General features: G+C 32.8%; 3 protein-coding genes across 4 annotated transcripts; 1 reads left to right on the top strand and 2 right to left on the bottom strand.

Annotated features, from left to right (window-relative positions):
- Nucleotides 1–176: 176 nt before the first annotated feature.
- Nucleotides 177–3,707, bottom strand: LOC113873831 (alanine--glyoxylate aminotransferase 2 homolog 1, mitochondrial). Its single transcript, XM_027512166.1, has 9 exons — nt 3,406–3,707; nt 2,899–3,129; nt 2,365–2,535; nt 1,674–1,817; nt 1,399–1,578; nt 926–1,151; nt 687–800; nt 494–580; nt 177–389 (listed from the first exon to the last, which is right to left on the bottom strand). Exons 1-9 carry the CDS (start codon nt 3,649–3,651, stop codon nt 346–348), a joined length of 1,443 nt encoding a protein of 480 aa, XP_027367967.1. The 5' UTR covers nt 3,652–3,707; the 3' UTR covers nt 177–345.
- A 2,581-nt stretch (nt 3,708–6,288) lies between these two features.
- LOC113873830 (pentatricopeptide repeat-containing protein At4g39620, chloroplastic) lies at nt 6,289–10,291 on the bottom strand. Of its 2 annotated transcripts, none has more exons than XM_027512164.1 (3): nt 9,967–10,291; nt 8,717–9,883; nt 6,289–7,465 (listed from the first exon to the last, which is right to left on the bottom strand). In XM_027512164.1, exons 1-3 carry the CDS (start codon nt 10,282–10,284, stop codon nt 7,460–7,462), a joined length of 1,491 nt encoding a protein of 496 aa, XP_027367965.1. In that variant the 5' UTR covers nt 10,285–10,291; the 3' UTR covers nt 6,289–7,459. The 2 variants fall into 2 exon arrangements, with proteins under 2 accessions (XP_027367965.1, XP_027367964.1); XM_027512163.1 differs by having other exon boundaries at nt 6,372–7,465; nt 8,664–9,883.
- An 802-nt stretch (nt 10,292–11,093) lies between these two features.
- Nucleotides 11,094–14,217, top strand: LOC113873829 (cytochrome P450 CYP736A12-like). Its single transcript, XM_027512162.1, has 2 exons — nt 11,094–12,001; nt 12,245–14,217. The coding sequence occupies exons 1-2, from the start codon at nt 11,102–11,104 to the stop codon at nt 12,866–12,868; spliced, it is 1,524 nt and encodes a 507-aa protein (XP_027367963.1). The 5' UTR covers nt 11,094–11,101; the 3' UTR covers nt 12,869–14,217.
- The last annotated feature ends 1,256 nt before the right edge of the window (nt 14,218–15,473 follow it).

The raw sequence follows: 15,473 nt of genomic DNA, 5'->3' as shown, positions 1-15,473 counted from the left end.
TAGAACTTCGACTTTCAAGTTTGAGTAAAACTGCTCAAGCGGGTCATTGATTTTGTGATTTGATGTGGCCCACCCAAGATGTAAATGTATGGCTTGTTTAATTGTGCTTATTTTTAAAAATTACTTATATATTTTAACTTAATTTTTGAAAATAACGATTAATTTTCCAGAATGAAGTTGAACCAACATGTGAGTAATCTTTTTCCAACATGAAATCCAATTATATACAACAGTTGTCCACACTCACCTAAGGGTGAACATTACATTTATTGAGGAACATATGCGAAACACATGAACGTGAAATATGGAGGATTTCATTTCATGCTAGCAGGATGCATAATCATCTCATAACTTTGATATAGCATAGTCCAAGGCATCCACAAGAAAATCTGCACACAAGGAGAACGGTCGGTTAAATGACATTTTACTAGGAAAAAGGCTTAAAAATAAAAAGTGGATGCCTCATCCTAGTTGAGAGAGTGAAATTATATACCTGCATCATCTTTGGTGAAACACATTGGTGGCTTAATCCTGAAAACATTTCCATGCAGTCCTCCTTTTCCAATTAGAACACCAAGCTCTTCAATTCATATACAAATAAATGGTTAGACTGTTAGTAAGATATTTTGAAAAAAAAAAAAAAAAGGCTTCAGAAGCATAAAATATTAAAATGATTCTTGACTCACCTCTAAGTTTTTCAAACAAGACATTAGTTTCAACCTTTGCAGGTGTCTTCTCTTTTCGATCAGTAACAAACTCTACTCCCACCATTAAGCCTCTTCCTCTCACATCTCCAATGACTGGCACATTATATGTTAAAAATGCAAATAATCAACATAATTGCAGCATAAACCAATGTTTATTCCTCTACAAAGATAAAAAGAAAACTATCTATTTTGAGGATGTTAAACTCAAGATTACATACTTTCATGTGTTTGCTTAAGAGATCTTAAACGCTCGAGCAAGTGAGAACCAACATCAGCACAATGAGCCTGACGCTTCTCCTTATCCAGAACCCTGAGCACTGCAAGTCCCCCAGCAGAACATACAGGGTTCCCACCAAACGTATTAAATTGAATCTTCTGGGCCATCACGCTTGCTATTTCTGGTGTTGTAACAACAGCTCCTAATGGCAAACCATTGCCAATACCCTGATATTGATTAACATGAGATACAATGGAATAATAGCAGATGATATAAAAGTTAAAAAGCTAGAACAAAATATATTCTATAATAAAAAAATATCTAAAGCCAAATATTAGAGGAAAGAAATATAATGCACAATGAATATCATAAGACAAGATACAATTATACATAAGTTGTTGCGCTTGAAATGTATGATTGAGGTGTGAAGGTTTCAGGAACAAGGATAATTAACAATGATATGATGGTTCTTACCTTTGCCATGGTAACTATATCAGGAATAACACCCTGGGTCTCCAATCCCCAATAATGGCTTCCTGTGCGGCCAAACCCAGTCTGCACTTCATCGGCAATGCAGACACCACCAGCCTTATGAACAATGTCATAAACAAGTTTTAGGTACCCAGGTGCCAGTTCAACTGCTCCTCCAACTCCCTAGAATAAGCCATGAGGAATAAGTAAACAAAGGCCAGGCCAATGGGGTGTTCCAAATGCCACTTTAAATATTAAACCTGATAGATTATACACACCTGAATTGTTTCAGCTATAAATCCGGCAACTTTCCCCGATGTTCCATAGTCAATATGGTCTTGGACATCTTTTGCATAGCTATTAGCATCTGCGCCAAAAACTCCACGATATGGATCTGGATTCATAACATGATGAACTTCACCCTGAAAGGTTTAAATCATTGTTAAGAATAGTTGTATTGCACCATCTTTAATAGAAAAATGGATACCGCATTCAAAATGGTATAATTATAACTAGACGAGCTTGGAGTAGGTACTTGCTAATATATTTTATTGATGGTTTATTTCTGCATGAAAAAAACAGAACAAAGACAATCAACAATAACAGAGGATTACTTTTACAAATTTGAAACTTTTTCAAACTGAAGTTTATGTAATATCTATGATCATCTTCCCAGATCCTGTTAATTATAGACAAAAAGGGTCAAAATGAGAAAAATAAATTCACCAAGGTAGATGATATTGAAAAGCATGCTATAAATTTAGATTTCAGAATCTTGACTTCTGTCTTCAAGTGAGTAAAACATGTTGACAAGGAAATAAATTACACAACAGCTGCAATCACCATCAAGTAATTGAGGAAGAAAAAGGGCCTCACGGGTTCCCCTGTCACAGTTGATGGATTACATATATAGTCATGCAAGATCAACCGCGATCAATTGAAATTTTGCGATCAAATATACAGACAAACCTCTGGAATTGGGTATTTCCATGTGTTCAGAGCAGTCAGACCAATTGTATTAGAACTCCCCCCATGATATCCATTCCTCAAAGAAATCATACCAAGATTACCAGTATATAAACGAGCCATCATCATTGCTAATTCATTTGCTTCTGAACCAGAATTCACAAAATAAACAACCTGCAATTTAAAATTATGTTTTGAACAATCACAATTAGGATCCACATTGAATAAAATCAAACACATTATACAATTGAACATCACATTTCTCCAATGAATGCAAGACATGAAACAGAAAGGCTCCCTCGCCCCCTTTCCTCTCATTCAATAAAAAACATAGTATCTGACAGAAGAAATAAAACAGAAATTAACAACATGCAGCAACTGTCAAGTGTTTTAGAGGCATGCCGATGTTAAACTGCATCAGAACACAGTACTAGAAAAGAAACAAATCATTTCAAGAATGAGAAGCATTATGCAATGATACACATTACACAGTCAAAAGATTCAAGGAACAAGTAAGAACTAGACACAAAAACTGACCTTAAGGTTTCCAGGCATTTTTGATGCCAAAGCCTCAGCAAAATCAGCTATTGCATGGTGCAGATAAATGGTTGTAGCATGCTGCAGAAGTTTATTCTGCTCCGTGATAGCATTCAAAACTTCAGGGTGGCAATGTCCGCAAGAAACAGTAACTATCCCTGCAAATGCATCGAGATAACGCCTCCCACTCTCATCATAAAGATACTGCATCTTCCCCTCCACAATATTCAGCTGCATACACATTCAAAATTTTAATCAGACATCACTTCTTGTTCACAAAATTCCTACAAAGCTATAAAACTAAATAAAATAAAAATCAAAACAAAACTTTAATTTTTAATGACAACCAACATGCATAAATAAATAAAAGAAAGAGAAACATGGTAGTAGATCTTTGAGTTTTGGAACATCAGAAACTCACATTACACACGAGATAAATAAAAATATAAAAGAAAAGAACAAGTTTCGAGGACATTAAGGTTGTCAGTTTTGATTTCGGAGACTCACCGGTTTCTGATAATAGTGAAACAAGGAAGGACCAAGGAACTTTCTGCGCTTGGCGAGGACTTGGTCGGCGGAGGGTCCATGATAGGGGTGGGGTTGGTAATCGAACGGCGGAAGTTGCGGCCGCGCAGGGACACTGTCGGCGGTAGCGGCGGAGGGTCGTAGAGAAGAAAAGGATGCGCATAAGTTGCAAGTGTTGGGTTTAGCGGTGGCAATGGTTCTCTTGAGTAGGGCTTGCATCGATGTCATCGTTGCGTGGTTGCTTGGTTCAATGCTTTGGTTCAGTGGTGATGTCTTAGTGTTTATATAGAATAAGAGAAATTAACTGTTAATGCAATAAAAGGCCAATGCATGTGCATTCTTTTAATTCTTAAATCAAACTGAAGATAGAAAATTGTATCTTCTTCGGTGTGAGCTTTGGAAATATGTGTCTACGTGGTGATGGACTGGAAAGGGCACATATAGGACTCATCGATGTGAAAGGAATCTTATATTTTAATGTTAAACACTTTTTTTAATTATTACAGAAATATATTACAAAATATAAAAATTATGTATATTTCATTTTTCATTCTTCTAATAAATTTTTTCTATTTTTATAATTTTTAATACATTTTAATTAATAAATAAAAAATGTACGATATAAAAGAATTCCTTCTTAACATTCTTCTTCTATCTTTTAAAGGGGATCTTCGGTTCAAATTCAAAGTACAACATTATGCTTCATATCATTAAATTTTATCATGTTCATCTTATTTGAGACATTGGTTATTTTTACTTTTCTATGCTTTATAACTTTGTCTTTAAAGAGCATTTTCATGGATCGAAAAAAATAAGTATTTATAAATTATTTTTATCTTCAATTTTTACTTAATGTTGAATTTTGAGAGACAAACACACTTTAAGAATATTATGAATATATACCAACTACTTTCTAGTATTCTTGGAATAGAGAATTTCATCTGTACCATTTATTAGTGTCAAATTTGATTGACTGTTAAAGTAATTTTTTTTATAATATGATGATTGTGGATATATTGTTAGAAAAATACTGAGTCTACATATCCATTTATTTGTTTTTGTTGTTTCTTTTTTAATGGTATTTGTCATTATAATTGGTAAACAAGTATGATGACCAAGTCGTTATGCATTTAGTTGAGAGGAGTGAAAATGAAGCGATAAAGAAAATATTCAAATTTAGATTATAAAATGAGAGAAAAATTTTATATTAAATTATTGCAACATTTAAAACTATGATATCACAATTAATATTTATTATAGAAAATTATCTCTTCATAAAAGAAAATAAATGAAGATTTTAACTAGCATTAAATAGCATTGATTCTTAAGTGTTACGTCTCACTACTTTAAATAGTTATCCATTATAAGGAAAATAATAATAATATTTTCACATTTGAATTTTTAGATTGCATTTTTGTTTATTATTTAAAATTTTTAATCACTATTCTTAAGATATTATTTAAGAAGTTAAAATTTTTTATTAAAAATTTTGTTAAAATATATTAAAAGTTATGAAGGATATATTAATAATATTTTCTAATTTTTTAACTCCTTAAAAGGTATTTATTAGTATTTTTTAAATGCTAAAGAGTATCTAAATATATTAAATAAGAAATTAAAAGTATATTTTATTAAAAATACAAAAATAATTTTTATAATATTTTAATTTTTTAAAGTATTAATTTTTTAACTAATACTTTTAAAATATTTCTTAACAAAATATTTTTTCCTACCATGTTGCCTCATATTTATTTAATTTTGATATTTTAAAACACCAATTATATCTTAAATATGTAATAAAAATATACCCACGTGAAATAACCAGCAGAGTGTTGTTATACCTAAAAATATATATAATAATAATATTTTTTATAATCTTTCAAATACTTAACTTTTGCTATAAGATTAACAAAACTTGAAAAAAAAAATTAAAATTGTGTCGAATAATTCTTTGACTTTTTTGTAAGACATGTAAAATATTTTAGTAACTTTTTATAAGAAAATTTTATAATTTTGTTAAATTAATTATTGTATAATTTTGTGCAATATTGCACAATTTCTAAAACATATTGCGTAATATCTCTGATAATTTTGAAACCCATCCTTCCCCTCTAAACATACGTGTGGTTTTAGAAGTTTGTATTAACATAATGATTATGATTTGAATGATGAGAGGAAGTTTGATGGGATGAAGTTATCTCGGAGACGGAGACGAGTTTTCTGGCAATTGGCATAGTCATCACGCGATTGGATCAGCGGATCTTATCCCACTATCCACAAAACACGGGATCTCTGCTGTCAATCTCCATCTTTCTTTTCTTTTATATACTTCCTCCCCCCACACTTTATTCATTTTCTGCTAACTTGCATTTTTTTAGCTTATCATCTATATGAGATTATTTAATTTTACTCTTTATTTCTTTAATTTAACAAATTTTATATATTTTTAAGTTACGTCTTATTTTTTTTTATCCTATCCTGTCTCTAGTTAAAATATATTATTGTTGGCAGAATTCTTCTTCCTTTTCTCTTCTTTCTTTTCTCTTTCTTGTTGTACATTGTCATTATTGAGTCTTTCTCTCAAGCTGAATTATGCCATCTATGTATGATCTAGTTTTTCCTCTTTCCCCCTCGCTTATAACCAAATGAAGAAATGTCTATAACAATAACCTATTCATCTTGAGGGTGTAACCAAGTAAAATAGGGTTTATAACTTGTGAGCCTTTGTTTGAAAATCGATGAATAAGGCACGTTGTGCTGCCAATCAAGTGCAGTAAAAGTTTATAACCTCCTCACCCTGAGTTTCTAACCAAGTGAAATAAGGCTTAGCTTATGAAGTTTTGATGAAAAAAGCTAAGGAATCAAGTATAGTAAAAGATTTATTACCTGCTGAACTTACGATTATATCCAGGACTAAGGCTTATAACTTCTGACTTTATACTCTTGATACTTGATAAACAAGGCTCTAACCTTGTTTGGTTTCTGCTTATAACCACTTTACAATAAGGTTTATAACCTCTTCAACTTGAGTGTGAAAATTGATAAATAAGACTTGCATAACAATCTTCCACTCAAATAAAAAGTCTTACAGCATAGCATCCATATCAGAATCCTGTTAAGTACTTTATAGCTAGCACCTCCAGCAACCTACACTACTAGTGTGATTGCAATTGAGATGACTTTTAGCATAAACACCTCGTAAATCTGCATTAGAAACGAGGGAGCATGGATTCATAAACACCATGCAAGCATGGCTTTATCCAACAGCATATAAGAAATCCCAAATCTTGGTTCCTCATTTTTCATATTTTCCTGTGCTAAAACTGGGAGTATCAAATAAAAAAACGCATTAGAACGCAAAAGACCAAATGCCATGCAGATCTCAAATGCATCTAAACAAATAAGTCCAACCAAAATTTTAAAATCAATGTTTCAAGACACTGGCATAATAACTGAAACAGAAAAGATTAAAACAGAATGGGCATAGATAGTTGGGACAGGAAGATATGTACTATGGTTTGGTCATGCCTACGACGTCACGGAAATAGAGTTAGGCATGGTGATGCACTGTTGCAATCTGTAATGGCGTGCCTGGGTCTCAAGGAAGTGAGTCGGGCCACAAGCAAGAAGAAAATCAAACCCATTAAAGTCAAGAATCAAAATTAATTCCTTTATAAAACATGAGTAATGGAAAAAACCTTTTTTGCAAGTAGAGGGAAGGAAATGATTAAAAGTCACAAATCTAAATTTCCAACAAACTGTTTCATTAATTAATTGTTTTCATTACTGGGCAGAAATATTACAAGCCAATCTTTTAGTCTTGACTTCATATTGCACCAGAGTGATCATTGTACACGAATTATCCATAACATCATTGATAAAAACTCAATTTTGTAAATTGTAGATTTACTCATTGCTTTCCAGTAGCAAGCCTGCTCTTTTTGATTGGTTGTTAGTTTTGGCAGCTGTCACGTCTGATGCGTTCATCATAGACCACAGTGTCACAAAGACAAGGGACAATGTGCTGGAAAAACTTCTATATCTATGAACAAAAATGAACCAAAGTCAAGATGGGCGAAGCCAGACAAATTTTATTCAGGAAGCAAACAGAAAAATATCCAAACAAATTTGCCAAAATAATATTAAACTTCCGAACGATCAAATAAAAATAGTCAATAATAATACATAAAGAATAACATTTCAATTAATTTCATATTATATTGTTCCATGGATGTTTGGTGGTGTGGTATTTAAAAGGCCAAGTAAAAATTGTCGTGGCCAACCATTTAAATAATGAAGTATATATATACAGTCTATAATCGTTCTGCAAACATTTTGGGAGGCAATGGTACTTTCCAACATGTCACTGAACCAGAAAGTCAGTGGATTAAGCATCCCCGTCAAATTCTTCCAAATATAAAACAGGGAAAAAAAATTCAAAGGCTTAAAAGTTTAAGCAAATAAAAGAAGCATAATTTTGGTTGTCATTGTCATCTAGTGCTGCACCATCACCAGTAAAAGAAAGTAGTTGTAATTTCAGACAAGAACTAGTTGAATATACTATATACAACATATGAAGCCTAGGAAATAGGACCTTCTACGCTTATATTTATGCTGATTACTTCATTAAAATGGATTCAGTGTTTCATTTGCAACTGGCAAACTTGCAATGAACAAAAAGGGAAAAAGCATATTAAGGTGAACAGACACAGCTTAAAGAAAATAATGAATAAAGTAATTATACACAATTACACATGGACTAGTAATAAAATATTCTACACAATTATGGAAAACAAGCACAAATCATCTTTTATTCTTGTTTCTTTTGTCCTAGGAATATTAATTTTCAGCATCAAAAGTCAATTTAACCAAGTATTCTAAAATGCCTAAAGTATACCTAGGTTTTGTTATTGTGAATCTTGTGACTTCCCTAATCTAGTAAAGGTACTTGCGTAAGTTAATAATAATAAAACAAAATTCGCTTGTCGTCGGAAAACCAAAACCAAGTCTGAGTTTGAACTTTGAAGGTTAGGACACAAACAGAAGTAGTATCTTATAAGATGAATTATTTAATTTCAACCAAACGGGATCATTATATTATTAGAAAAGCAAACAAAGAGAAGCAAAAAAAAAAAAGTGATTCCATAAGAAGTCAAAGGAAAAATCTATTCCTCAGAACAATCAGTAAGATGGGAAATAGAATGATAGAGAAGTGGCGGCAAAGTAATATCATATAGCACCTCACAAAAGAACTGAGCTGCTTGTATGCAAGTCATGGATGAGTCAAAAAAACCTTGACATGAGTTGCCAATTTGGCAAAATCTTGGGGGTTGTTTGAATCAGTTGCAGCATTAGCAGATTCTGAATTTGCTGAGCTTGAATCAGTTGTGGCACCAGCAGATTGCGAATTTGCTGGCAAAGATGCAACAGCACCCAAAGCATCCAAGAAGAACCTCTTATTAGGGATGATGCCATCTTTATCCATATGCTTCAGCAACTTATCTAGAAGCTCTTTCTGGTTGGCTTTAGTGTATGCCTTGTACAGAAGTTTATATGTTGATGAATGTGGACATACTTGAATACTTCTGGCCCTCTCAAACAGTGAATATGCCTCCTGTGGTAAACCATTAATGCAGTAAACATCAAGCATAGCATTTAGGGTTGAAACTTTAATCTGAGATTTTGACTGAACCAGCCCATCAAACAATTCTATAGCCCTGGAAATACAATCACAGAAGCCATACATATAGATGAGACTCTCATGCGTGATAAAGCTGGGCGTGTAACCCATGTCAGTCATCTTCTTGAAAACATTCTCAGCTTTGTCCCTAAGGCGCGCCCTCCCATAGTTCAAAATCATAGAATTAAAGGTAGGTAATGTAGGTTTCTCCTTAGAGCGCAACAAACTCTTAAAAACTTGCTCCATCTTGTCGAACTGCTGCTTCTTGCCGTATGAATCAATGAGCAAGTTAAAGGTAATTAAGTCAGGCTTACACTGACTACTTTTCATTCGAGCAAGCACGGATTCCATTTCACGAATCATGCCATTTTTTCCATAAGCATCCATGACACCATTGAAAGTGTAAATATCGGGTGAAACAATGCTCTCGTCAAGATCCTTAAACAAGGAATTGACCTGATCAACATTTCGAGAGTGAGCAAAAGCTCTCAAGAGAATGTTGTATGTGACAATGTTGGGTTTACAGCGCTGCGTAGCTTTCATCTTCTCAAAGTAGGAAATTGCTTTGGACAAAGCCTTTGTTTTGTCAGAAGAATGAAGGTGGGCAGTGATGACTGCATTATAGACAGAAGTATCTGGACGACAGCCAGTGTTACGCATCTCAGAGAAAAGCCACATAGCCATTCTTATTTGGCCTTTCCTTCCCATAATTGATATAAGTTTAGAGTAAATTCCATTATCAGCAATATACCATCTTTGCTTTTGCATCCATCTGAAAACCTAAACACCAAAGATCAGAACCCAATGAGGCAGAGTGATTCATTGAAGATATAATGATTGTGCAATAAATGAGTAGAAGAGACCTCGATGCATTGTAGCCACTTATCTTCCTTCCCGAGTTCTTCAAAGAGTAAAAAGCAGTGCTCGGTTCTGAGGATCTTCACATACTTGTTCAGTGTTTTCACCAAAGGCTCTTTGTCGCTTATCTTGCGCGTGAGATGACGAACCAGCTCCTGGGCCTCCCAATTGTCGCTGCTTTTCTTCCTCTTAGAGCATGAAATTCGGGTGGGTGAAGCCACGCGCGGATGGTTACGTGCGTAATTTGGAAGTGAAGGAGAAGAAGAGCAAGTAGTGGAAACGCAACAAGACATGGATGCCAACCCCAACACAAACTCAAACATACCCACTCAGCCAGACACCATACCTTCTTCAATCTACACATTCTCTTTCTGGGCCATCATGGGCTCACAACACTGGGCCTGTTCTTTTCTTTTTCTTGAACTCCAATGCGGAAGCTAAAAAAGGCTCACGGCCCAACCTGTAGGAACAGATCTTGCTCTTGGAGCAGCATTTGTTTGACCATATCGTTTTAATCTCCTTCCATTTTTTTTACCATAAAAAAGCCTTCTTCCTTTTCTCCATTAATTTTATATTAACATATTTTATAAACTTAATTTACTAAAAATTAATGTTAAATACATTTTTATTTTCTTATTTTGTACGTGGGAGAGTCCATGTGGGGCAGGAGATATAACTCAAATTCGTCTTCCGAGTTAGGACTTAGGAATATAATATTAAGTATTAATAGCCAGGGGAATTCATAATCAAAGGTTGAGATATGATGTAGAAACACCGTTTAAAAGGAAATATAATGGTACTACAAATCTATGATGTGACTAATTATCATGTCACACAAAGATATATTTTTCAATTAATAAGAGACAAACATTGCAGCTGGTTTTCATTTGATTTCACACGCCTAAATTGGCTATACATGAAAAAGTCGTGGAAATATCAAATATCAAAGTATCTTTTGCAGGCGAAGTCATTCAACTTAAGCGGTGGCCGCGGAAATATCGACTAGCATCTTTGTCTGACCCGTAAATAACAATTTTGAAACTCGTCAATTATTACAAGATATTTATTACGGTGGATGATGTAACATCTCCTATATTATAGACCACAGGCACCACTGTATAAATCCATAGACACTTTGCAATGCAATTTGAACTTTCTCAAATAGATTGGATGATTTGGATAATAATTTTTCTACTTTCTCTTGCTTATCTTTGGCTATGGAAAAGCAAGAAGAAGGCAAAGAAATTACCACCTGGTCCAAAAGGGTTACCAATTTTGGGAAGTCTTCACATGTTGGGTGCAAATCCTCATCGTGATCTTCACCAACTTGCCCAAAAACATGGACCTGTCATGTACCTGCGCTTAGGTTTTGTGCCCACCATAGTTGTTTCTACACCCCAAGCTGCTGAACTGTTCCTCAAAACCCATGACCATGTCTTTGCAAGTAGACCACCTCATGAGGCTGCAAAGTACATTTCTTGGGAGCAAAGGAGCTTGAGCTTTAGTGAATATGGTTCTTATTGGCGCAACATGCGTAAGATGTGCACGTTGGAATTGTTAAGTCAAACAAAAATTAACACCTTCAGATGCATGAGGGAAGAGGAGCTTGACCTGTTGATAAAGATTCTAAGAGAAGATGCAAATGATGGAGCTGCTGTAGATGTCAGTGCCAAGGTTGCAACATTCAGTGCTGATATAGCTTGTAGAATGATTTTAGGAAAGAAGTACATGGACAAGGAGTTCGATGAGAAAGGGTTCAAGGGTGTGATGCAAGAAGGAATGCATTTAGCGGCAACTCCTAACATAGGAGATTACATTCCTTACATTGGTGCACTTGACCTTCAAGGGCTAACAAAGCGCATGAAAGCAGTTCGAAAAATCTTTGACAACTTCTTTGACAAAATTATTGTTGAGCATATGCAATCAGATAAGGGAGGACAAGACAAAATCAAGGATTTTGTGGATGTCATGTTGGGCTTTGTTGGTACTGAAGAATCTGAATACCGTGTTGAACGCCCCAATATCAAAGCCGTTTTACTGGTAAAAAGGAATTACATAGTTAATTTAAATGTTATATAATAGCTGCAAGTATATCGTCACTACCAATACACTATTTTAAAATACATTTTTAAACACACATGACATAGTTAGTATATCAAAGCAATATTAAAAGAATATGTTAGTAACATTTGCCACATGACAATAAGACAAAGGAACAAATCTTCACACTGATTTAATGATCCTTTTTGAAACATTTTATTTAATTTTATTATTGGTGTACAGGATATGCTGGCGGGTTCAATGGATACTTCTGCTACGGCAATTGAATGGACACTATCCGAGCTCATAAAGAATCCAAGGGTGATGAAGAAAGTGCAAATGGAGTTGGAAAGAGTGGTGGGTATGAAGAGGAAGGTGGAGGAATCAGACTTAGAGAAGTTGGAGTATTTGAACATGGTTATAAAGGAAAGTATGAGGATCCATCCGGTGGCACCATTATTGATACCACGCCAATCAATGGAAGATTGCATGGTTGGAGAATTCTTCATACCTAAGAAATCAAGGGTAATAATAAATGCATGGGCAATTATGAGAGAGCCAAGTGCATGGAGCGAGGCAGAGAAGTTTTGGCCAGAGAGATTTGAGGGAAGTAACAATGATGTTAGAGGGCATGACTTTCAGTTGATACCATTTGGGTCTGGAAGAAGAGGGTGTCCTGGGTTGCAATTGGGTCTAACTGTGGTTCGTTTGGTAGTGGCCCAACTTGTTCATTGTTTTCATTGGAAGCTACCACACGGCATGCTGCCAAATGATTTGGACATGACTGAACATTTTGGTCTCGCAATGCCCAGAGCCAATCATTTAGTTGCTGTTCCAACCTATCGCCTTCACGATGAAATGGATTAGGAGAAAATAAATAAGTGATAATAACTTTGTGTGTACTCTGTGCTTAAATAAGTTATAATAATTAGGTTGATTTTAATAAGATTTATGTCAAATAAATTAACCTGTCCGTTGTGCACCTGAACCAGTTGACACGAGAGAGAGTCAAAGAGAGGAACTAGATAAGCATTTTGTAAGTTTAAATGAATATTTACATAAAAAAGAACTAAATAATTCATATACATGTATTTGTTTACAATACAGTTAATTTCAAAATATAGTCAAGTTTTCAATATAAAGTTTTTGCCATGTCAGTTACTCAAGTAGATATTAAGTAAAGTCGAATAAAGTTTTATCAGAATTTTTAAAATAAAAATTAGCAAGCATGTATCACACACCAGTTAAAGACTCTCCTTCAATAAAAAATTAAGCATCTTATGTTCCTTTTCTTTTTAGTTCAATTGCCGAGATTAATTTGGAAAACGAAGCAACGAAATTTAGCTTGGCAGAAAGGCAGCTATGTGTCTCCAATTGATTAAAGTTTCTCACATGTCTTTCCTATTCCAAGTTAGCTTTGACAACTCATTGTGTATGTTTCTCAAACTTAAGCTAAAATTGCATGTTAATTGATACCTTTATGGCTTACACTTAATCTTGGCCACAAATTCTGGCTGTGGGTTGAAAAGGACCATTAATTGATATATAGTAATTTAAGGAATAGTAGAAACTAAGTTGTAGCTAATGGTTTCATCTTTCGCTTGTGACTATTGGCCGAGAATAACGAGTCTTTGGGTGGGTTCTAATTTATCTTGTTCTCTTCGATCTCATTTAGTGAAGTATTAATCAAAATACTCTATTAAAATTAAATTAATTAAAAATTAGATAATTACGTTAATATGAATAAGAAATATAGAATTGAGTGTTACAATTTTATAAACTTAATTAACCAATTTTAACGACTTATGTTTCAAGTCTTTCTGAAATCTTTCACAAGGTATTACTGATAACCATTAAAAAGATACATTTTGAGTTTACATAATTTTAATGTTTCACGAGAAAATATTATTAAAGAAATACTAGAGAATAAATTTTCAGTACATATTAGCCTTGATACTAGCTACTTTCTATTTTTTTATAAGAAAAAACAAAGAGTATTATTTATTCTAATTTAAAAAGTATATATCTTTTTAAGTTATATTCGGTGCGATTCTTTTACATTCTCGATTTATTGTAAAATTTAATTTAATAATGCACTTATTCATTTAATATACAAGCTACTATAATTCAATTACTAATGTAGATATTTTGAAATAAAATATAAAAATAATATTTAATTAATTAATTTTAGTAGTAATGAATTATTCATTTATTTCATATAAAAAATTAAAAAATAGACTACTTTAAAAAAGTTAAAATTATATTATCTATATGAAAATTCAATGATATTTATTACATTTTCATGATAAATTTAAAAAAATTTCATAAATAATTATTAATCTAATATTTATTTATTTCTTAGAGTATAACAAAATATATATATATATAATTGCAATATGAATAATTAAATATTTGTTTAAATAAACAAATATTAAGAGAAAACATATCGTATTTTTAGAACTATTTTAAATGTTTACTCATAAAAATATTATTTTGTATTACTTATATTACTAACACTACCAGAAACACATTTTATATAGACAAATTTTAAACATGGATATTCAATTTTATTTTTTTTTGAGAAATCAGTAAATTTATATGTAATACGAATAGATTTTTTTATCTATAATACAGACAGATTTTTTTGTCTGTATAATAATTTACTATTTGGTGCAAAAAATTATAGATAGAATTACATATAAAACTTTTCATCTATAATTTAAAAATTAGCTAAATTTTTAAAGTGGGAGTTACAAACAAAAAAAATCCATTTGTAAAAATGAGTATTTTTATTGACTTTTCATTTGTCAATTTACAGAAAGATTTTTTTTTCTATAATGGTCTTTGGCAGATTTACAGATGAAAAAATTTGATTGTAATTGAACTCCTAAAACGCACCGTTTCATTAAACCATTTACAGACAAATTTTTTCGTCTATAATGTGTGAAACCTATAAAAACTGCACCTATTCTTTCTTTTTTCTCACTTTCCATTATTTTTTCTTTCTCTCATTTTCCTATCTCTGTTTCTCTCTAGCATTATCAGTTTTTTTGACTTTTGTGAGTGGTTGGAGTATCCATTTGGAAATTAATTTGCATCACTGTATTGCTGGTTTTTTTAATTTTTGATGTATAATAGAGACTTAAAATTTTTAAGATAGAGTTGTAGGACTGGAGATTATATGATTGAGAGGATGGGCGTGGAGTTCCTTTCTCGAACCTGATTACTGTGTGTCGTGGGGTTGTTTATGCTTGCGAAGATCGTAGAATATGCATGTTGTGGAGTTACAAGGAGATGTGCTCTAGAACAGTTTAGGATTGTGATGCGTATATTTTTGATGCATTGATTAATAAATTGTTATATAATATATAAATTATGTGTGAAAGAAATTTAGATTTTTGTATTAAGTATAAACAAATGTAAGGAAATATTCATATATTAGGAGAGATTCTGCCAAAATTTACATTCAAAA

This window comes from Abrus precatorius, unplaced genomic scaffold (assembly GCF_003935025.1).
Source record: "Abrus precatorius isolate BTA unplaced genomic scaffold, Abrus_2018 Scaffold7, whole genome shotgun sequence".
NCBI classification, from domain to species: domain Eukaryota; kingdom Viridiplantae; phylum Streptophyta; class Magnoliopsida; order Fabales; family Fabaceae; genus Abrus; species Abrus precatorius.
Note: the sequence above shows the minus strand (reverse complement) of the source record. Positions and strands in the feature narration are given on the sequence as shown.